This window comes from Aquarana catesbeiana, linkage group LG07 (assembly GCF_042186555.1).
Source record: "Aquarana catesbeiana isolate 2022-GZ linkage group LG07, ASM4218655v1, whole genome shotgun sequence".
Classification (NCBI taxonomy): Eukaryota; Metazoa; Chordata; class Amphibia; order Anura; family Ranidae; genus Aquarana; species Aquarana catesbeiana.
Window position 1 is genome coordinate 131,408,487 of NC_133330.1, and position 23,691 is coordinate 131,432,177.

General features: G+C 44.1%; 1 protein-coding gene across 2 annotated transcripts in view; it reads left to right on the forward strand.

The window, feature by feature from the left end:
- OGN (osteoglycin) overlaps positions 1–23,691 on the forward strand; it is a 569,783-nt gene that overhangs the window by 405,340 nt on the left and 140,752 nt on the right. For both annotated transcript variants that reach the window (XM_073592675.1, XM_073592674.1), the window contains exon 3: positions 5,471–5,629. In XM_073592675.1, coding sequence (XP_073448776.1) covers positions 5,471–5,629 — 159 coding nt within the window. The remainder of the gene's footprint in view (positions 1–5,470; positions 5,630–23,691) is intronic.

Genomic DNA, 23,691 nt, shown 5'->3' on the forward strand with positions numbered 1-23,691 from the left:
CATTTCTATTTTTTCCCCTCAAGCATTTTGTAGCTTCAGGCTTCAAGCTACAAAACGCTCAAATGTGAATGGGGCCTAAAATAGGACCTTCACCCAAAACCTCTCTGCTTTCTCCCAACTGACTTTGATTCCTTCCATCCCCCTGGACTCTGGAAGGAGGTGGAAGGTGGAGTATGAGCAGCTTGCTGCTGTTGCTTGAAGACAGACCCCTGTCAGGAAAACTGTCTGCCCTGTGGGAGACTGCAGCCTGTGTAAGGAGGATGCCCAGGGACTGGGAAAGCCTGGCTAGGTTTGAGAGTCTGGGAACCGAAGGAAGCTAGTGAGTGCAGGGTGCTGGAATGAATCGAGAAGTCAGTTGGGAGCAAGCAGAGAGGTTTTGGGTGAAGGTCCACTTTAAGGCAGCATCTTTTTCCTGCTCCCAGGCATTAACCAAGGAGATGGCAGAGCTTATATAAATGTGAGGAGTCTATTTCTTCCTGGTTGTCAGATTCCCTGAGAAGGAAAAGATACAGCCATCCACTGGAGGCTTGAAAAATCCCAATTTTAATACGGGCGCAACACCTACATCAAGATGGTGAATGCGGCCCCACATTAGGAGGGGAGCACGAAATGGCACTTTATTTGACAGCACTTGTCACTGGAGCACATCAAGCACTTTATAAGACTGTTTAAGGACATATAGAACACGGATTAAACATTTATAGATTGTGTATTAATAATTTCCCACTTCACATGAAGAAACTTGACTAATCAATTTATTAGACATTACACCATCATAGTTTTTTATATAATAAAGTTTATTTACATAACATCAACATACATATTGAAATGTTTTCCAGAGAGAACAGAGAGACTAAATAATGAAAGGGTAAAAAAAAATAGAAAATGTGCACTTCCAGCGTCAAAATGCACACAAAGCGCAAAACAATTCTTTGGTGCTTAAAAGTACGTTTGTATCAAGCTCTTTGGTACAAGGAAATTGAAGTACTTCAGTAGCACCAGATAGAATCAGAAAAGATGCTGCTTCAAGCTGGAGTCTCCACGTGTCTGTCTTTTCCAAGCACAGGCACTTTGTTTTTATTTATGGGCAACAAAAGGAATGACAAACTGGAAGTCATGGCCCCAACAGCCAATTGCTTCCTCCATGCAAAATGACATCACAAGAAATGACAACACAGGAAACGACAACACAGGAAAAGACAACAGTAAAGGGGAGGGCATCCACAGGAGTGGGGGGGAAGTGAACTTGTCTCACCCACTTGAGGCATGTACACTGCCCCCCGCCCAGCCACATGCACCATCTTGGTCAGCATGGACCCTATTCAATACTGCTCAGAGTAACCAGAATCTAGTAAGATCATTCTACTTGTTCTTACAGGCTTGAGATGATCTGTGGGGACATTGCTACTGCTATTGTCAATATGCATTACGAGTATACCAACAAGGCATATATCAATGTCCTCTTATAAAAGCAGATATGTATCCAAAAAGGGATAGCGTAGCCACAACAGAGATATAAAATGTTTCTCCCGTTATGCGGACTTCGCTTCTTTAATGTGCTTAAGCATTTGAAGGCAAGAAGCCCAGCGCATTGCGCTTGATACTTACAAACTGGCAAACGCCCCCACACACCGAGAACACGTCCCCAAGCCCATGAGAAGGTTTTCATACTGACGGTTTTACGGCTGGTCCTGATTCAACCCAAGTGCGCTCTGCTAGAGTGCTCCTCAGTTAAATCAGAACCTCCAATGCAATACTCCCAACGCACACGTTCCTGCACAAATGGCTGTATCTTAGATCGGGTGCTGAAATGACCAACAGCTGGAACTGACTGCAATCTTGAGAAGGAAGTGTCACCAGCACACCAGGATCTCCAAAATTTAGTCCAAAACTTTAATCACATAGTATCAAAAAAATAAATAGAAGCAACATTTAGGAGCCACGCAGGACCCCTTCATCAGGCATGTGACGGTCATGATGAAGGGCGACAGATGACAATCTATAAAACAAACATCCTAGAATAAAATGTCCACATGAGTCCATATAATAAAATTTCCACAACAGGACAATTTCGGTCTCGGTGAAAACCTAGTAGAGGGGGTATTGCCACTCAAAGTGTCCTTCAATATCCATTTTAATATGTATGTAGATGTAATGTAAATAAACTTTATTATACAAGCAATTATGATGGTATAATGTTTTATGACGGTACCGGAAAAATCCTATTTGCCCCCCAATCCTCTCCTTTTTGAAGTTAATATTTTTGGGATGTTAGTACTTTTGATTTTTCCTTTTTCTATATATATCTGAGCATTTGTTGCTTAATAAATGTATTAACTGTATTGATTCAGGTTGTAGAAGCAAATTAATAGTATATTTTGTCTGAGCAATACACACATTTAAAGGCACATGGATAGACAGCGCTGGACATTTATATCTCATACTTCATAGGAATTTGCAGTGTATATCCCAGCAGCAGTCTGATAAGATAACTCACAGTACTTGTACACATTTCATAGTGCGAGGAGCACAACATATAAACTTTTTCCATCCAAAGTCTTCCAAAGAGACGCCAGAATTTATCCAAAGAGTCTGTAATCTAAAATGTGGCCTAATCATACAGACTGGCTCCCAAAGTCGTTTACTAAATAAAGAAATCTTGCAGGGAAAATGAATTTAAATCTTATTTTTTTTTCCTTTTTCTTTATAAATGTCAGTTTTGCTGCAGCAGGTTTTATACATGGTACAGATGCACCACTTTACAGGCAGACTAAGGGGACCCCCAGGCACTATATTTCATTTTATTTTCATTTTTATTGTTTCACTTTCATTAACCTCCATGGCGGTCTGATTATGTCAGTATTTTTGAATGTCAAATGTTTTATATTGTAGGCCTGTAATTCTTAGGAATAACTCACTTAAATCTGTCCAAACAAGAGGCTAGTAGATATCCCAGGTATGATAAAGTTTGAAACACAAAATCCTAAATTTATATTATAATAAATAATTATAAAAAATAATAATATAATAATAATACATTTTATTCAATAATGTAATCAAACTGAAAACACTGAAATTAGTCCAAGCGAGGGTGCAATATTACTAGTCACTGTAGTACTAGACACTGTATATTGGTTTAGTAAACATCCTGAGTATGAAAAATTTTGAAACATGGGACTGCATAAAGTCCAACATCACAAACAGGACAATGAAACCTGGTTTCCTTTCGGATTTTCTTTCCTTTGTCATCTCCCATCGAGCAATAAGCCATGCACATCCTTGTAGGTGCTGACTTTTTCTCGGTTGGTGGGATGTAGTCCATGAAGTGACGACCAGTCAGGCATTCTGGGATGACACCGCCAATAGCATGACGTCCAGCCCTTTTCACAGCCATTGATGGTGTTTGGTGGTTCACAAAGATACATTTGGCAACTTTCCAAATTAAGTCAGAATGAATCACAGGCTTGTCACTCTTTTTTGAGCAGAATGTAGGCATTGCCCAAGCATTGCTCAAGAAGATGCCTGAAGATCTTCTTGTAGTGCTTCTTTTGCCGTTTGCTAGTTGCTGGGTAGAATGTCATTGCTTGGGAGGCTCTTTCGACACCTCCCATGGTGTTATTGTAGTCTATCACTACTTGTGGCTTCATGATTTCTTTCCTACCTTTCGTGCATACCATAACAATGGAGGTATTATGAACTGTACTCATTAGGCACACATCTTTCTTGTCACGCCATCGCAGTGCCATCATTTTGCCTTTCTGCCAGGCAACCATTTCTCCAGTCCTCAGCTTTTTATTGCCAAACGTTGGCGGCATGTTGTGCCGGTAAGCCCTAACAGTTCCATAGGCATCTGTTTTGTTTTGCAGAAGAAACTCATAAAGTTCAGGAGACGTAGAAAAGTTGTCAGCTGTTACGCAATAACCCTGATTTAGCAATGACTCAATGAGTAAAAGAATGGAAGATTTTGCCATTCCATAGTTGCTGTATTTTGGATTGAATTTTATTTCTTTTCCAGTGTATATGACTGAATTCTAAATATAGCCAGTTGACGATTCGCACAGCATGTAGGATTTTATGCCAAATCGTGCTTTCTTTGATGCAATGTATTGTATCTAGCTGAGCCTTCCCTTGTAGGCCATTAGACTTTCATCTATGCTGATATCTCTTTCTGGTACATAGCCCCATTGGAAATTCTTTAGAATCATTTGAGATACTTCCCAAATTTTCTTTAGTTTCATCAAATTCTTTGTTGTTTTCGAAGTGTAAATATTTCATGATCGGGGAAAATCTGTACTCTGACATGACCACACCAAAGAATGGAGTGGCAAGTTATTTATTAGTTTCCAATACCACTTCTGCAGGGGTTTCACCACCACTCCCTGAAGTATTATTAGGCCCAGAAATTTCCAAATGTCATCTTTGGTTACTGGTTGCCACTTTCTGCTTCTTGGAAACTTCTAATGCATAGTAGCTAATTGTTGCTCTTTGTACGGTTTGTCTCAGTAACAATTTTTTCAATAACCTCATTGGTCGGAAATAATTGTAAGTATGCCAAGGGGTTGTAGTGTTCAACATCTACTTTTATACCAGATGTGCAGTAAATGGGAATCTTGGGGGCGCTGCCTGACCCGTACCACAGTCAATAAAGCACCAAATTCACACATCACTGAGCTCAGTCGCAGAATCGTCGCTGTCATCACTTTCAGTGTCTGATGATGAATTTCCCTACTAATCACTAGCGCTCAATTCTGCAAGTGATTTTAATTCACTATAGCTGTTTTCTAGCTGGTCTAAAACCGCTTTTGACCTAAAGGGATGCTTTTTGGATGCCATGGACGTTCTCAAGTTTCCAGGCAGAAAGAATGGTAAAAGTGTAGGCAGGGCAGTGGACAAAGCACTTGGGACAACACTGAGGGGAAATGGTTTGATACAGTAATGTAATCCTAACAGATTACAATGTATTGTGTGTATGTTATGTTTTGAACTTTTTGAATTTCCCACCCAGTTCCGCCTCCTTGTGTCGCGGCGCTCGCAGGGAAGGGAACCCGGAAGACGGATCCGCCGGAGGACACAAAGGGAGGACATCGGGTGATCGTAGGGACAAGGTAAGTAACAGAACAGGGATACTACGAAGTAATCCCGAGTGTGGCTCGGCGATACCTCTTTTGGTATTGAAAATTAACCCCGAGCCACACTTGGGATTACCGCCAGGGAGGTTAAAATTACTGCTCCTTTAAAGGCTATCTTTTTTAAAAAATGTTTCTTTTGCATGGGTACCATACCCTATATATGGCCAATAACTTGCATATAAGAATTCAAAATGGGTACTTTTGATTTTTCCAGTTCAGGTCTTATAGACCTCAATAGGGTTCTTCGTTTGTGTCAAAAATTTTGTGATGTTCAAGAGTTCTGGTGCAAACTGAACAGGGGATTGTTCGGTCCATCTCTAATCCTGATTACTTTATTTCAGATTTACCTACATGCTTGGCTTGTGTGTGTTTAAGTGGGTCAGTTTACTGTGAAGAAACGGAGATTGAAGAAGTGCCTCCCTTACCCAAGGAGACTGCATACCTATATGCACGGTTCAACAAAATTAAGAAAATCACTGTAAAAGACTTCTCTGATTTTCGTAAGTAAAACGCAAGATATTTTCAAGATGTATGTAGATATATTTTAAGATTATGTATATTACTGGAAAGCTTCATCATATCAGCCACCATTGTTTCTTATTTTCTGGTAATTATAATGCCTAGCTAAATGATCTGCACACACTGCTATAGTACTGCATGTTAGAGATTTGAAAGCATAACACCTATTTAAAATGCTGACAGAGTTCCTTTACTTCTCCAAGACATCACCAAATATTATTTTACAGGATTTATATAGTGCCAAAAGTTTATGCAGAGCTTTACATTATAAAGGGAGCCAGGGCAGTTAAAATACTATCAATGCAAGAGAGTTGGGAGAGCCCCGCTCCTGAGAGCTTACAATGTAATATGTGTGTTATTTTTCTTTCTTTGCTTTGCTTTTAGATAAAATAAGTGTCACTAAACCCACATGATAAATTTTTTTTTTAACCACTTGAGCCCCGGACCATTATGCTGCCTAAGGACCAGAGGTCTTTTTCCAATTTGGCACTGCGTCGCTTTAACTGCTAATTGCGCGGTCATGCAATGCTGTACCCAAACAAAATTTGTGTCCTTTTCTTCCCACAAATAGAGCTTTCTTTTGATGGTATTTGATCACCTCTGCAGTTTTTATTTTTTGCGCTATAAACGGAAAAAGACCGAAAATTTTGAAAAAAAATGATATTTTCTACTTTTTGTTATAAAAAAAATCCAATAAACTAAATTTTAGTCATACATTTAGGCCAAAATGTATTCGGCCACATGTCTTTGGTAAAAAAAATGTCAATAAGCATATATCTATTGGTTTGCGCAAAAGTTATAGCGTCTACAAACTAGGGTACATTTTCTGTAATTTACACAGCTTTTAGTTTATGACTGCCTATGTCATTTTGCGAGGTGCTAAAATGGCAGGGCAGTACAAAACCCCCCCAAATGACCCCATTTTGGAAAGTAGACACCCCAAGGAAATTGCTGAGAGGCATGTTGAACCCATTGAATATTTATTTTTTTTGTCCCAAGTGATTGAATAATGACAAAAAAAAAAAAAAATATTTACAAAAAGTTGTCACTAAATGATATATTGCTCACACAGGCCATGGGCCTATGTGGAATTGCACCCCAAAATACATTCAGCTGCTTCTCCTGAGTACGGGGATACCACATGTGTGGGACTTTTTGGGAGCTTAGCCGCGTACGGAGCCCCGAAAACCAAGCACCGCCTTCAGGATTTCTAAGGGTGTAAATTTTTGATTTCACTCTTCACTGCCTATCACAGTTTCGGAGGCCATGGAATGCCCAGGTGGCACAACCCCCCCCCCCCAAATGACCCCATTTTGGAAAGTAGACACCCCAAGCTATTTGCTGAGAGGCATATTGAGTCCATGGAATATTTTATATTTTGACACAAGTTGCAGGAAAGTGACACTTTTTTTTTTTTTGCACAAAGTTGTCACTAAATGATATATTGCTCACACAGGCCATGGGCATATGTGGAATTGCACCCCAAAATACATTTAGCTGCTTCTCCTGAGTATGATGATACCACATGTGTGGGACTTTTTGGAAGCCTAGCCGCGTACGGGGCCCCGAAAACCAAGCACCGCCTTCAGGATTTCTAAGGGTGAAAATTTTTGATTTCACTCTTCACTGCCTATCACAGTTTCGGAGGCCATGGAATGCCCAGGTGGCACAAAACCCCCCCAAATGACCCCATTTTGGAAAGTAGACACCCCAAGCTATTTGCTGAGAGGCATGGTGAGTATTTTGCAGCTCTCATTTGTTTTTGAAAATGAAGAAAGACAAGAAAAAACTTTTTTTTTTTCTTTTTTCAATTTTCAAAACTTTGTGACAAAAAGTGAGGTCTGCAAAATACTCACTATACCTCTCAGCAAATAGCTTTGGGTGTCTACTTTCCAAAATGGGGTCATTTGGGGGGGTTTTGTGCCACCTGGGCTTTCCATGGCCTCCGAAACTGTGATAGGCAGTGAAGAGTGAAATCAAAAATTCACGCCCTTAGAAAGCCTGAAGGCGGTGCTTGGTTTTCGGGGTCCCGTACGCGGCTAGGCTCCCAAAAAGTCTCACACATGTGGTATCCCCGTACTCAGGAGAAGCAGCAGAATGTATTTTAGGGTGTAATTTCACATATTCCCATGGCATGTTTGAGCAATATATCATTTAGTGACAACTTTGTGCAAAAAAAAAAAAAAAAATTTGTCTCTTTCCCGCAACTTGTGTCGCAATATAAAATATTCCATGGACTCGACATGCCTCTCAGCAAATAGCTTGAGGTGTCTACTTTCCAAAATGGGGTCATTTGGGGGGGTTTTGAACTGTCCTGGCATTTTATGCACAACATTTAGAAGCTTATGTCACACATCACCAACTCTTCTAACCACTTGAAGACAAAGCCCTTTCTGACACTCATTGTTTACATGAAAAAGTTATTTTTTTTTTGCAAAAAAATTACTTTGAACCCCCAAACATTATATATTTTTTTAAAGCAAATGCCCTACAGATTAAAATGGTGGGTGTTTCATTTTTTTTTTTCACACAGTATTTGCGCAGCGATTTTTCAAACGCATTTTTTGGGGAAAAAACACACTTTTTAAAATTTTAATGCACTAAAACACACTATATTGCCCAAATGTTTGATGAAATAAAAAAGATGATCTTAGGCCGAGTACATGGATACCAAACATGACATGCTTTAAAATTGCGCACAAACGTGCAGTGGCAACAAAATAAATACATTTTTAAAAGCCTTTAAAAGCCTTTACAGGTTACCACTTTAGATTTACAGAGGAGGTCTACTGCAAAAATTACTGCCCTCGATCTGACCTTCGCGGCGACACCTCACATGCATGGTGCAATTGCTGTTTACTTTTGACGACAGACCGCCGCTTGCGTTCGCCTTAGCGCGAGAGCAGGGGGCGACAGGGGTGCTTTTTTTTTTTTTTTTTTTTTTTTCTTTATTATTTTTTTTATCTTATTTTTAAACTGTTCCTTTCATTTTTTTTTTTTTTTTTAATCATTTTTATTGTTATCTCGGGGAATGTAAATATCCCCTATGATAGCAATAGGTAGTGACAGGTACTCTTTTTTGAAAAAATTGGGGTCTATTAAACCCTAGATCTCTCCTCTGCCCTCAAAGCATCTGATGACACCAAGATCGGTGTGATAAAATGCTTCCCCAATTTCCCAATGGCGCTATTTACATCCGGCGAAATCTAAGTCATAAAATGCTCGTAGCTTCCGGTTTCTTAGGCCATAGAGATGTTTGGAGCCACTCTGGTCTCTGATCAGCTCTATGGTCAGCTGGCTGAATCACCGGCTGCATTCTCAGGTTCCCTGTTGAGACAGGAGAGCCAGAGAAAAACACGGAAGACGGTGGGGGGGGGGCTTTCCCTCCCACGGCTTGTAAAAGCAGTCTAGAGGCTAATTAGCCACTAGGATTGCTTTTACATGAAAGCTGACCGCTGGCTGAAAAGAATGATACCAAGATGATACCTAAACCTGCAGGCATCATTCTGGTATAACCATTCAAAGTCGTGAATGGCGTACCTGAAGACAAAAAAATGGTTAACAATAAAGCACAGTAAACGGTAAAGTATAAAAAATTGCATACCTGAAAAGCAAACATGATAAAACATAATAACAATAAAACATTGCAGAATAGAATACAGTAAAAAAGAGCAGAACAAGAGAGAGAGAATAGAGAGAGAGAGAACAATAAAACGACAACTATTTTTTTTTATTTTATATATATATTTTTTTTTTTTTACACTTTTTTTGTAACTAACTTTTATAACAGTAACCGGTTCCAGGTTCGGGTCTCTCAAAATGCGATGGCATCTTGGGAGACCCTGTGAAAGTGTGCCTAGTCTGTGCAATGCTTTACCCTACGCTAATACTCAACTAATGAATGGTAGCATTCAAAACATTCACCAATGCAAAGACCAGGATTGTCAGGACAGGAGGGACAATAATAGCGGGTGTCACGCCTATATCCGCACTTGCTGCAGACACGACATCTTTTTTGGGGTGTTCGTTGGGTAGGGGTACTCAGGAGGACATAAAGAAAATGCCTCTCATGCAGCCGACTGCATTTGGTTGGGGATGTGAATGGGGGGAAGTACGGGCGCTGCAGAAGTGGTGGGTTCCCAATTAGGATTGGCGAATGCAGCAGGAAGGGCACTATGGGCACGACGGGCCTGTGTTTGTCTTCTTGGTGGCAGCGGGACACTACTTGTGCTTGCCACCTCACCAGCTTGAACTGCACTTATGGGACTCGCCACGTCACCAAGTGTTACTGCAGTGCTGGTTTGACTACGACCGGGGTGTACTAGGCCGCTGGCGCTTGCCAGTTCAATAAAAAGCTACCAAAAAAACTGTTAGCGATCGCAGGGATCAGGCCTGACTCTGCGAATGCTGCAGTTATGCGTTAAGTGTTTTGTAAGTGACAGTGATCGATCGATACTGCACTTGGGTGGGCTGGGCCGGGCGGAGGGGCAAAATGCAGGTGCTAGCAGGTATCTGGGCTGATCCCGCTAACACTGCGTTTTTGGGAACCCTAAACTGCTGGGGACGCCAGTATAGATCTGATCGGATCAGATATTGATCCGTTCAGATACTATACCGCTAAGGGAGGCGTACGGTGCGTGCGTGGGTGTTAGCGGTACTGGCGCTAATCTGACGCTGCTTGGGGCTGGTGCTTGCCAGTTCACCAAAATACTACCAAAAAAACTGTTAGCGATCGCAGGGATCAGACCTGACTCTGCGAACGCTGCAGTTATGCATTTAGTGTTTTGTAAGTGTCAGTGATCGATCGATACTGCACTTGGGTGGGCTGGGCTGGGCCGGGCGGAGGGGCAAAACGCAGGTGCTAGCAGGTATCTGGGCTGATCCCGCTAACACTGCGTTTCTGGGAACCCTAAACTGCTGGGGACGCTAGTATAGATCTGATCGGATCAGATATTGATCTGTTCAGATACTATACCACTAAGGGAGCTGTACGGTGCGTGCGTGGGTGTTAGCGCTACTGGCGCTAACCTGACGCTGCCTGGGGCTGGTGCTTGCCAGTTCACCAAAATGCTACCAAAAAAACTGTTAGCGATCGCAGGGATGAGGCCTGACTGCGAACGCTGCAGTTATGCGTTTAGTGTTTTGTAAGTGACAGTGATCAATCGATACTGCACTTGGGCTGGGCCGGGCGGAGGGGCAAAACGCAGGTGCTAGCAGGTATGTGGGCTGATCCCGCTAACACTGTGTTTTTGGGAACCCTAAACTGCTGGGGACGCTAGTATAGATCTGATCGGATCAGATATTGATCCGATCAGATACTATACCACTAAGGGAGGCGTATGCTGCGTGCGTGGGTGTTAGCGGTACTGGCGCTAATCTGACGTTGCCTGGGGCGACGCATATCACCGCCGGGCGATCAGGGGGCTAAACCTTTATTCGGTAATAAACGGCGGGTGCCCTGACACTATAAAAAATAAACAAACTAACCAGCGTCACCCGTAACAGTTATACGGTGATCAGTGGTGAAAGGGTTAACTAGGGGGCCATCAAGGGGTTAAAACATTCATTCGGTAGTATATGGGGGTCCCTGTCGCTATAAAACGCTGACGGCGAACCTAAATATTTAGGTCCCTAACTAGCGTCACCAGCGACACTAATACAGCGATCAGAAAAATGATCGCTTAGCGACACTGGTGACAGGGGGTGATCAAGGGGTTAAAACTTTATTAGGGGGGGTTAGGGGGGTATCCTAGACCTACAGGGGGGTAATACTAACTGTCCCAACACTGTAACTGTCACAAACTGACACCAATGCAGTAATCAGAAAAAAAAAAAAAAACTGCTGGTGTCAGTTTGTGACGGGGGGGGGGGGTGATTGGTGGGGGATCGGGGGGCGATCGGGGGGGGGATTGGGGTGTTTAGTGTGCCTGGCATGTTCTACTGTGTGTGTGTTGTGCACTCACATACCTGTCTTCTCTCCTCGGGCCGGAACGGAAATTACCGAGCCGAGGAGAGATGACATCATTTCCTTTGCTGCTATTTAGCATACAGCAGCAAAGGAATGATGTGATTGGCCGGCGGCGATCGCGAGGGGGGGGCCACGAACGGATGGCCTCCCCCTCACCTCTGATCGCCGCTGGACAAAAGACGACCGCCTCGGGCACCGGGGGGGGGTCCGATCGGACCCCCCACCCGCGGAAGGCAAATCACGTATATGTACGTGATTTTGCCTGTCCGTGCCACCTTGCCGACGTAAATCGGCGTGAGGCGGTCGTCAAGTGGTTAATAAATGCTGTATTATATGCTGTTTATACTCACTCAGTCACTATGAGATTAGTTTTCTATATTCTGCAAAAAAATTGGCTATCGCCACCTTCTGTTCATGTCCCCAATTCAGCTATGGATTTTGCAGCTGTGGCGGCAACTCTGCACATAACGGAAAATTGTTATCAGATACTTACCGTAATTTTTCTTTCCTAGCCTATTCTCACGTCAGTACACAATGGGTGAATGACTCCTCTGGAACCCACAGGACCACATCTTCCTAGCTAATTAAAAGACAGCTCCTCCCCAATTGAAGTGTTTGATAACCTAGCCTGCGACAGGCCACTAAGGAGGGAGTCCTGTGCTGATGTGAGGATAGGCCAGGAAAGGAAAATGACGGGTAAGTATCTGATAACAATTTTCCTTTTTCCTGGCCCTACCTCATGTCAGCACACAATAGGACAGTGGCGGCCGCTCCATTAGGGGTGCAGGGGGGCTGCTCCTCTAATCTATGCACCCGACTCCTAATCTACATGCAGGACACCGGACGCATGGATTTCAATTTTTTTTCTTTTTAAGCACATGAATAGAGCCTGAGGCTCTAATTGGCTTCAAAAAAAGGGTGGGTCCGGGACACAGAGAACTGCGCCCTGAGCTCACCCAGTTGTGTGACATTAGCAAATTGATATTCACCAATGTTTTCCTGCTTCTCCTCCTAGCCAATCAGGTCTCAAGACCAACTTCCTGTTGGGCTTCGAGGAGAAGCAATGGCTTAACTTGTTGACTGCACGTCTAGCTTGTAAAGTCAAAAGAAGGCTGCACAACAGCTTAAGCTAGCCGTCTCACAAATATCTTACACCAAAATCCTGGCATAACTGGGCCAAAGGTTGCCACTCCTTTGGTCGAAGGAGCTTGCATCTGTTCTGAAGCAGAAAGGCCTACTTCCTGTATGCCAATCTAATCACCCTAGTAATCCAACAGTGGATGACTCTTAACCACTTAACCACCCGGCCATAGCCGAATGATGGCTACATCGTGGCTCGATAACTCTGGGAGGGCGTACATTGACGTCCTCCCAGAATCGTGCTCCCGCATTACGGATCACAGTAAATGGCCGCTGACAGCGCCCGTTTACCACGTGATCGCTCCGTCAAATGACGGAGCGATCACTTGTAGACAAACCTGCATCATGTCAGGTTCCTCTCTCCCCTCTCTGTACCGATTGGTACAGTGTGAGCGGAGAGGGGAGAGATCGGGTGCAGCAGCACTGTGGGCTGGATCTGTAATGCCCACAGCGCTGATCTGTGCACATTGCAGCCTCATCCAGCCATCCATCCATGCTCAGACATCCCTCTGTCATACTCATCCAGCCATCCATGCTCAGCCATCACTGTCATACTCATTCAGCCATCCATGCTTAGCCATCCCTGTCATACTCATCCAGCCATCCCTGTCATACTCATCCAGCCAGCCATCCATGCTCAGCCATCCCTCTGTCATACTCATCCAGCCAGCCATACTCAGCAATATTCATCCATCCATCCATACATAGCCATCCATACTCAGCAATACTCATCCATCCATGCTCAGCCATCCATACTCAGCAATACTCATTCATCTATCCACCCCCATCCATACTCAGCCGTACTCAGCCGTACCCAGCCGTACCCAGCTGTACTCAGCTATACCCAGCCATGCCCAGCCATCCCATCCATACTCAGCCATCCCATCCATACTCATTCATGCTCAGTCATCCCATCCATACTCAGCCATCCACATTTATGGCTTAATAAAGGGGGAAAAAAAACTGCACTAATCCAATGAACTAATATGGGTGAACAAATCCCGAAGCTGCAATTAATGTGGGATAAATACAGATATAAATGAAAAAGAGAATATCGCGCTTAATAAAGTCCAAATTAGTAAAATAATATGTAGTATTCCAAATGCTTGACCAACTGGAGATATGTTCAATGTTCACCCGGTGATTAAATCACAAAAAGTGTACCATCACCTTGTGGAAAACATGCTTACCAGATTGTAAGCCAAATAAGCAGATGGCTATAACCCCAGCCCGGCTAGTGGTTTTGCAAGATGGAATGTATGAGTTTCGAACCTCTCAGCATGGGTTGGTGTTGATTTGCTGACCAAAATAACAGAAAGATGACATAGCGTAATATTGTCAAAAAATATTGTATGCACAATAGATGCAATTGCACTCACACTGTGAACAACCAAGGATTGCACAAACAGAGAATCACCCAGTGGATAAAGCAGGATTATGTGTACAGTCACCACATAGAGACTCACATCTGGGACTCAGACCGAGGTGTGGTAGTATAAGAGGTGGTGACTCAGCACGCTGCCCATTCCCCATTTAAAATGTTAGTTATGACGAAACGTGTCTGAGGAGGTACGTGCTGACGTCACCACGCTGTCTTGTTGAGGAGGACGGGAGCTTTTGCATTGCAGCCGGCCAGCTTCATATCTTTGTGCAAGATTTTTATCGTTGTTTGTAAGTGCAATATATTCTTTTATATAATAAACCAGCGTTGACATTATCACGCTATGGTTTATTGTATCCTCTCTTGGGGTATTACCAACTGACACCCACGGCTCTATGGATCACTTGGTTCTCCGCTGAGAGTTGTTATTTCGCCCATCAATCAAGTTGTTTGTCTGGGTCCAGCCGAGGTTTTTTTCATAAAGAGACATCTGCCTTGTGTGGTCTGGTATCTGGTAAGGAGGCCTTCTATGTGGTGACGGTACACATAATCTGGCTTTATCCACTGGGTGGTTCTCTGTTTGTGCAATCCTTGGTTGTTCACAGTGTGAGTGCAATTGCATCTATTGTGCATACAGTTATATTTTTTGACAATATTAAGCTATGTCATTTTTCTTCAGTTTTTTTGGTCAACACAAAAAAAAAAAACGATTTGTGGAATCAACACCAACCCATGCTGAGAGGTTTGAAACTCATACATTCCATCTTGCAAAACCACTAGCCCGAGCTGGGGTTATAGCCATCTGCTTATTTGTCTTACAATCTGGTAAGCATGTTTTCCACAAGGTGATGGTACACTTTTTGTGATTTAGTCACCGGGTGAACATTGAACATATCTCCAACTGGTCAAGCATTTGGAATACTACATATTATTTGTTTTACTAATTTGGACTTTATTAAGCGCAATATTCTCTTTTTCACATTTATGGCTCAACCATGCTCAGCCATCCCAATCCACGGCTCATTCATCCCCATTCATGCTCATCCATGCCACTACAGTGGCTCAGATTTTTTTAGTAGCAGGAACTGGGAGACTAGTCAGGATTGAGGGAAAGATGAATGCAGCAACGTACAGAGACATCCTTGATGAAAACCAGGGGCAGAAAGGGGATCATTTAATGTCTTTGGGGTGTAGGTGGCCTAATCTGCAGTGTGGCATTTCCCAGCAATTAAAGTCTTGGCTTGCACCAACTACAGGGGCAGAAAGGGGATCATTTAATGTCTTTGGGGTGTAGGTGGCCTAATCTGCAGTGTGGCATTTCCCAGCAATTAAAGTCTTGGCTTGCACCAACTGATTGATATAGAAGAATCCAGAAATGTAATTTAATTATTGGGAACTGTGGTGTGCAAGACTACTTTGTCTTCTACTCAAAAGCATTAAATATTCCTCTTCCTGCGCCCCCCCCCTAAACAACACAGGGGCAGAAAGGGGATCATTTAATGTCTTTGGGGTGTAGGTGGCCTAATCTGCAGTGTGGCATTTCCCAGCAATTAAAGTCTTGGCTTGCACCAACTGATTGATATAGAAGAATCCAGAAATGTGTTTTGCAGCTGGCGTGTAAGCAGAGGAATTAGCATGGCTGTATTATAGAGGGAAACACACTGCATGGTTTTGTAAATGAAGTAATTTTAATTGCCAGATAAGCAGCAGTGGCAAACGATATTTACAAAAGTGGACTAAACCGTTCTTGTTAGCATATAAGCCACAGATTCACATTCCATTCACCAAAGATACAGAATGCAGCTCCCTAATCTGACACTGTATTATTATTCCTCTCTTCAGGCACATTTTGATTACTTGCCATAGGCTGGTGTCCATAAGCAGGTTCCACAGATGCAGCAGAGATGATTTAACAGAAAGATACACTGTCACAGATGACCTTCTATCCCAAGCACAGCAGCAGTGCTGATAGGCATTACTCCTGAGGATCCCTATTCAGTCCCTGCAGGCTGGAACACTCTCCCTGAGTAAGGCCTAGCTTTCCCTCACAAGCAGTGCACCTTTCCCTCACTCATTCCACACGTGTCTCTCAAAATAGTGGCTGTGCACCTTTCCCTCACTCATTCCACACGTGTCTGTCAAAATGGTGGCTGTGCCCTCTTTTTTATGGAAGCTAACAGAAAATGGTGGACAAAATCTCGAAAGAACTTGGTACCAATCAGAACATGAGGCTTCTCCAAGAGGGCTGCTGGAGACAAGTTCAGAGAACAGTTACAGCCTCAACAGGATTTCACAAAACAGCAGAAAAACACAAACATAGCCTCTGCCGGAGGCTCTTTACCAAGATCGGTGGAGCGGTGTGTCAGACTGACACACTGCTCCACCGATCGCCGCGATGCGTGCCCCCACGGGTGCGCGGTGGCTGTTATCCTGCTGGACGTCATATGACGCAGTCAGGATAACTGAACCACCGCCCGGCCTTCAATCTGCTATAGGCCGGGCGGGAAGTGGTTAAGCTTAAGTCCATATTGAGCTAGCCGACAGAGGACTTGGTCCAAATGCTTCAAATGGTCCTCAAACATTTTGGAAAAAATAAGATGTCATCCAGGTAAATCAGAACGATTCAACGATCAAGTCTCCCAAGCAACATTCCATTAGCCTTTGGAAAGTGCTGGGGGCATTAGTCAGGCCGAAAGACAGGCGATTGAACTCTTACAGTCCCAGAGGAGTAGTAAAGGCTGTTTTTTTCACGGTCGTCTTCCTTTACTGGGACCTGCCAGTATCCGCTGTCCAGGCCAGATCTAGAGTAGAAAACAACTGAGCCTGGCCTAAGGCCATTAGGGATTCTTCGACCCATGGCAGTGTGTAAGCATCTCAATGAGTACATAAGTTCAGTCTGTGATAATCCACATAAAAAACATAAATTTCCATCTTTCTTTCGAACAAGAACTATGGGAGCAGCCCAAGGACTGCAACTCCCTCGTATCAACCCCCCCGTAGAATTCCTCATAGTAAGTCTTTAACTTCCTGACAAAGGGCAGGGGGTATACTACTATACCTTTCACGGATGGGAGCAGCGTCACCAGTGTGGATTGGATGATCAAAAGCAGTAGTACAGCCATAGTCTTCCGGGCCCAGAGAGAATACAATCATATGTTTGTGAACCAACTGCTGTATATTTAGTTAAAGTGGAGGTCCGCCAAAGTTTTTTTTTTTTAAAGTCAGCATCTACAAATACTGCAGCTGCTGACTTTTAAAATAAGGACACTTACCTGTTCAGGGCGCCCATGATGTCAGCACCCGAGGCCGAACTGTCCCTCGGTCATCGGATGCTGCCACCGCCATCTTTGGTAAGGGAATCAGGAAGTGAAGCCTTGCAGTTTTACTTCCTGGTTCCCTACTGCACATGCGCGAGTCGCGCTGCGCAATCCGAATGGTCCTTGCTGTCTCTGGGACCCGTGTGTCTCCCAGCAGACAGCGCAGGGGGAAGGGGAAGTGGCGTAAACTCCCGTGGGAGTCTATGCCCGGAAGTGGGTGCAAATACCTGTCTTATACAGTTATCTGCACCCCCTGAAAGGTGCCAAATGTGACACCAGAGGAGGGGAGGGTTCCGAAAAGCGTAATTTCCATTTTTGTGTGGAACTCCGCTTTAATTGATCAGGAGTCATCTTTTGAACTGGAAGTGTGAGTTGTGCTAATATCTGCAAAAGATAAAAGTCCTTGGAATCAGGCAGAGCAGATTGCAAAGAAGCACATGCAGCTTCCATTCCAGGGCAAGGATCAGTGATGCAGTTTCTAGGTGTTGTATACAGATCTGCAATAGCCAAGTCAGTGGGGAGGTGGAGAGGGGAAGACCCCAGGTGAACAAGTTGCACCAATACCTGTCCCTGCTAGACAACAGACAAAGTCCTGGCTAATAACCATTCACCTTTTATTTCTAGATTTCGTTGTTGTTCTACCATCACAGTGGCTCCTTCTACGTGCCTTCTAGCCACAACAGAAAGGTGGCACACCAGCTCTTGACGTGGTTGTATAGTAACCCGCTGGCATGCGGGAAGGTGGATGACCCCACCTTTCTCTGTATATTTGTGACATGATGTCTCAACAGCCTGACAACCATTAATCAGATTCTGTAGCTGGGTTTCTGGACGTTTAGACCCCTGTGTAAAAGCCTCCTGAAGAAAGTGGGTTAGGTCCAGTTCCTTCAGGGCGTTCATGCCCAACACCACTGGAATATAAGGGAATGAAGCATCAGGGGTTACCACCACCCCGACCTGGGTGAGGGTCGGCCCACAGACCTTTAGGGACATCCAGGTGACCCCTACTATCGGAATAGGTGGGTTATTTGCAGTTTTCAGATTTAGCCAGTAAGGATCTTCAGTTGGGGTGTTGCCAAAACGGTGCTGGTAGAAGTGAGATGCCATGGTAGTGACCTCTGATCCAGCGTCCACCAAACAGCTGGCCGGCTGGCCATTGAAAGTCACAGTTACTACTGGGAATGTGGATATCATCATAGGATCTTGTTGAGACTGTGAAGAAATGGTTCCCGTGAGTTGCCCCACTGCCACGGGAACCTCTAGTTTAAAGGATGCTGTTGGGCAATCTTTGCTCCCTTTCCCGCACAGTTCCTGGAAATGTGGCCTAACCATCCGTACTGCCAGCACCTGCGATCTGTATCCAGGTCTCTCCAGAGTGGGCTGCATGTAGCTCTAGGTTGGATATACCCCCTCCGAGTAGCTGAAATTTCCTGTTTGAGGGAGGTCATGGAATCAGCTAGGTCCTTTACAATTCTTTCTATTGAGGACAACTCAACAGCTGGGTTTGTTGAGGGGCACGGAGCAGTCACTTCCTTGAGCTCTAACGGCCACCCGACTCCATTAGCAGAGGTAACCTGGCTTCTGGTAGTAGTCTGTTCATGTTCCAGCCCCTCCTGTACTTTACTGTGTCATCAGCCCTCACTCTATCCCTTAAGGCTCTCTTTAATGAAGAGGACCGGACACTGAAGAGAAACTGGTCCCGGATGAGTTGATCCGGGTTAGATACTCCTGTTCCAGTGAGTGCCATTTGTTTCTCCAGCTGGCATAAGATTTCCTGCAGGGCAACAGCATATTAAGACATAGTCGCTTGGTCATGCTGGCTCCGGCTATATAATCTCCTCCGGAGTTCAGCTATAGGGGTACTCTGACCATACAAGATATCCAGACTAACCACAATAGCTTTCCTGCTGTCTCTGTCCTTTTCTGGCAGAACCATCACAGCCTGGCAGGCTTCACCTTAGTGCATTAATAGCCAAATCTGCAATGTGCTCAGCGGGTATTTGGAACAAGCGGGCTTAGCTGTCCAATCTCTCCACCGAGTCTGCCAAGGTGATATTTGTGCCATTAAATTTGGGATCAGTGCCAGAGTTGCTCCATAAGGTGCCATGGTTAACCCTCTAGCCACTCCCGCCCCAGTGGATGATGGTTCTGACATCCTGCCGACTACACCAAAATGTAAGTGGGGGAATTAGCGTGGCTGTATTATAGAGGGAAACGCACTGTGTGGTATTGTAAATGGAGTAACTTTAATTGCTAAAAAAGCAGCAGTGGAAAAATGATATTTACAAAAGTGTAGTAAACCGTTCTCTTGTTAGCATATAAGCCACAGATTCACAGTCCATTCTCCAAAGATACAGAATGCAGCTCCCTAAACTGGCACTGTAGTTATTATTCCTCTCTTAAGGGCACATCAGTGGTATACCAGGCACATTTTGATTACTTGCCATAGGCTAGTGTCCATAAGCAGGTTCCACAGATGTGTCAGAGATGATTTAACAGGAAGATACACTGTCTCAGATGATGTTCTATCACAAGCACAGCAGCAGTGCTGTTAAGCAGGACTCCTGAGGATCCCTGTTCTGTCCCTGTAGGCTGGAACACTCCCTGAGTAAGGCCCCATGTACACGGGACGCTGAGGCAAAGTCCTCTGAACAAATTTTCTTGACACCTTGAAACCGGCATTTAAAACGCTTGTTTAGCCGCGTTTGCATTCCGCATTTAGCCACGTTTGCGTCTAGAAACGTTTATTAAGATTACCTCATTTAAGACCCTCCCCAAGCTCAAAAAACATTGATAGTTAACTATTTCAGCCATTTTGACCAGAGTAAGTAGCAGCAGCAAAGAGAGCAGTTGTCTACTTGTATTTGCCTCCTTTTCTGTGCTTTTTTTTGCAATGGATCCAATAATGAGCATATGTGAGGAAATGCTCCTGACATTGCTCTTGATGAGGCTAGAACGATGTAGAAAATTGTGTGAGAGGTCCAGAGTCACCTGCCACAAGTTATGGATTGTCCACTTGCCACGTCACCTGCCACAAGTTGTGGATTGTCCTCTTGCCTCAAGTTGTGGATTGTCCATTTGTCACAAGTTGTGGATTGTCCACTTGCCACGTCACCTGCCACAAGTTGTGGATTGTCCACTTGCCAGCCACAAGTTGTGGATTGTCCACTTGCCACAAGTTGGATTGTCCACTTGCCACGTCGCCTGCCACAAGTTGTGGATTGTCCACTTGCCACAAGTTGTGGATTGTCCACATGCCACATCACCTGCCACAAGTTGTGGATTGTCCACTTGCCACGGCACCTGCCACAAGTTGTGGATTGTCCACTTGCCACATCACCTGCCACAAGTTGTGGATTGTCCACTTGCCACCCACAAGTTGTGGATTGTCCACTTGCCACCCACAAGTTGTGGATTGTCCACTTGCCACGTCACCTGCCACAAGTTGTGCATTGTCCACTTGCCACGTCACCTGCCACAAGTTGTGCATTGTCCACTTGCCACGTCACCTGCCACAAGTTGTGGATTGTCCACTTGCCACAAGTTGTGGATTGTCCACTTGCCACAAGTTGTGGATTGTCCACTTGCCACGTCACCTGCCACAAGTTGTGGATTGTCCACTTGCCACAAGTTGTGGATTGTCCACTTTCCACGTCACCTGCCACAAGTTGTGGATTGTCCACTTGCCTGCCACAAGTTGTGGATTGTTCACTTGCCACGTCACCTGCCACAAGTTGTGGTTTGTCCACTTGCCAGCCACAAGTTGTGGATTGTCCACTTGCCACAAGTTGTGGATTGTCCACTTGCCACGTCACCTGCCACAAGTTGTGGTTTGTCCACTTGCCAGCCACAAGTTGTGGATTGTCCACTTGCCACAAGTTGTGGATTGTCCACTTGCCACGTCACCTGCCACAAGTTGTGGATTGTCCACTTGCCAAATCTAACGCATGGGTCAAATTTCAATTATAATTTGGATAACAGCAATGCTAGTGGCGAATTGGATTGGATCAAGGGCTCATTAGGGTATATAAATGGTCTATGAATCATTGCAAGCAATTACATTGTTTTAAAATATTTTTTAATGGTTTCATAAAACATCAGGAAAACACAAACACATTCTGAATATAATATGACATTTTTGCACAGGAAAGTAAGTATGATACAATTGTAGTCCCACTTCTCCTCTCAGCCAGCAAGACTCTCCTGTCACAGTATGTGAGGAGGCTGAAAGAAATGTTAATGTGTGGGTGTGGCGCTGTCTTAATTAAAACGCATGTGCAAGTATAGATTTAAATATGAATAAAATCATCTAGTATATGTGCTATCTCTGTGGTAGTGAACTAACTATACCATTGAAAAACCAGTTACATATTACAAATGTGAAATGGAACCATATCCGAATAGGCTATTGCAAAAGTAGTGAACGAAAAATATATATAATACGTGAAGTTAATATAATCCACTCTAGCACATGATATCCAAAACGTACATAGGTAGATGGGGGGGGGGCAGGAAGGAAGGGGGTGGGAAAGGGAATGCAGGGAAAAAGTGAACCAAAAATATATATAAACTGCACTAAAAAATATTTGCTAAAAAAATGTATAAAAAATTGACTTGTGCTCAGTGCAGCAATAGTAATTTCAAACAGTCCTTATACATTTTGCTGGTATTTAAGATAAACAGGTGTATCCAAAACACATCTTCTAGTCTTTATTTTCTGTGATGACCAAGTGGTTGTATCTCGTGCTCTTATTATGCAAACACTCACCAGCTTCCTTAACCCCTGCAGGGGTGACAAGCAGTCACAGTCTATGCCACTGTGCGGCAGTCCTTGGCACTTTCAGGATCGAGGTGGCGTTTAGACATAAAAGAGTAAAGGAATGCCCATAGCGTAAAACCATTAAAAAAGTTTTATTTGAAAGAGATGACAGAGCGGTACTCACATACTGCTAGCTCATATAAGGCAAAAAATGTCATCAGTAGAACCGTCAGATTCAAATCCTGTGTTCCCTGGGAGATGATGCAAGACGTAGGATTAGGCCATGCCCTACGCGTTTCGTCATTGGATGTCTACGGGAGCGTCCAATGTGAGGAGGCTACCTACAGGCGGTCAAAACGTTCCTATCCTGAAGTGATTCTTCCACGTTCAGGAGAGGAAGGTTAGGGAGGTTGAACCTCCTTTAACCTCAGGAGCTCCTAAACGATCCTAAAAGCCTATGAGTACATGGACACAGGCTTTTATGGAGTTGAGTTTAGGAGCTTTGGTAAAAAAACTCCAAACGCTCCTAAACTCAAGTTTAGGATCTGCTAGTGTACATGTAGCTTTATGTGTTACCCACTCCTGACCCCTTGTTAGTGAAAATGTGCCACACCCAAAAGACGCACACTGGCTGCAGGGAGGGGTGGTTGGGCTCAGGTCCTGGCCTTGTCAGGTAGGATGTACAGGGTCCCATTATTTCTTTTTTTTTTTGCATTCTAAATGCCCTATGATTTTTAATGGCAGCCCTGCTCCTCTATGTGTACCTTCCCCCTTGCAGTGTTCAGCACTCACTCGGGGCACTCTTAAACCCTGATCTCCAGTGCCAGCTGTAGAAAGAACCCAGAGGCAGAGCATATCTACTGTCAGCTGCTACTGCTGACACCAGGTGCACAGGTGGTATGGAAGCACATTGCCCAGCATTCAAAAATCCAAAGATCAGAGCACATTGCCCACATAAAAGATGAGGAAGGGAGGATGGTTACGGATGACACAGAGAACGCAACTGTACTAAATGCCTTTTTCTCCTCAGTTTTTACACAGGAAAAGGAGGGGTATACCGACCGCAGAAGTACTGTAGGTGACACATCACAGGGCATACCCTTGTGGCTAACAGAGGCCAGAGTGAAGGAAAGACTGGATAAACTTAATACAAATAAATCACCAGGACCAAATGGTTTACACCCGAGAGTCCTTAGAGAATTCCGGTTATAGCCAGACCATTGTTCCTAATCTTTGTGGATAGCATACTGACAGGATTGGTACCAGCTGATTGGTTTACGAAAGGTTGCTCTTGCCAGACCAATCTGCTAACATTCTACGAGGAAGTGAGCTGCCATCTAGACAGGGAAAGGCCTGTATATTTAGTCTACCTGGATTTTGCAAAGGCATTCGATACAGTCCCCCATAAATGCTTAATCTACAAGCTGAGGTCTGCAGTGCGAATCGGCGTATATATAAGGCGGCTCCTTTAGGAGCCA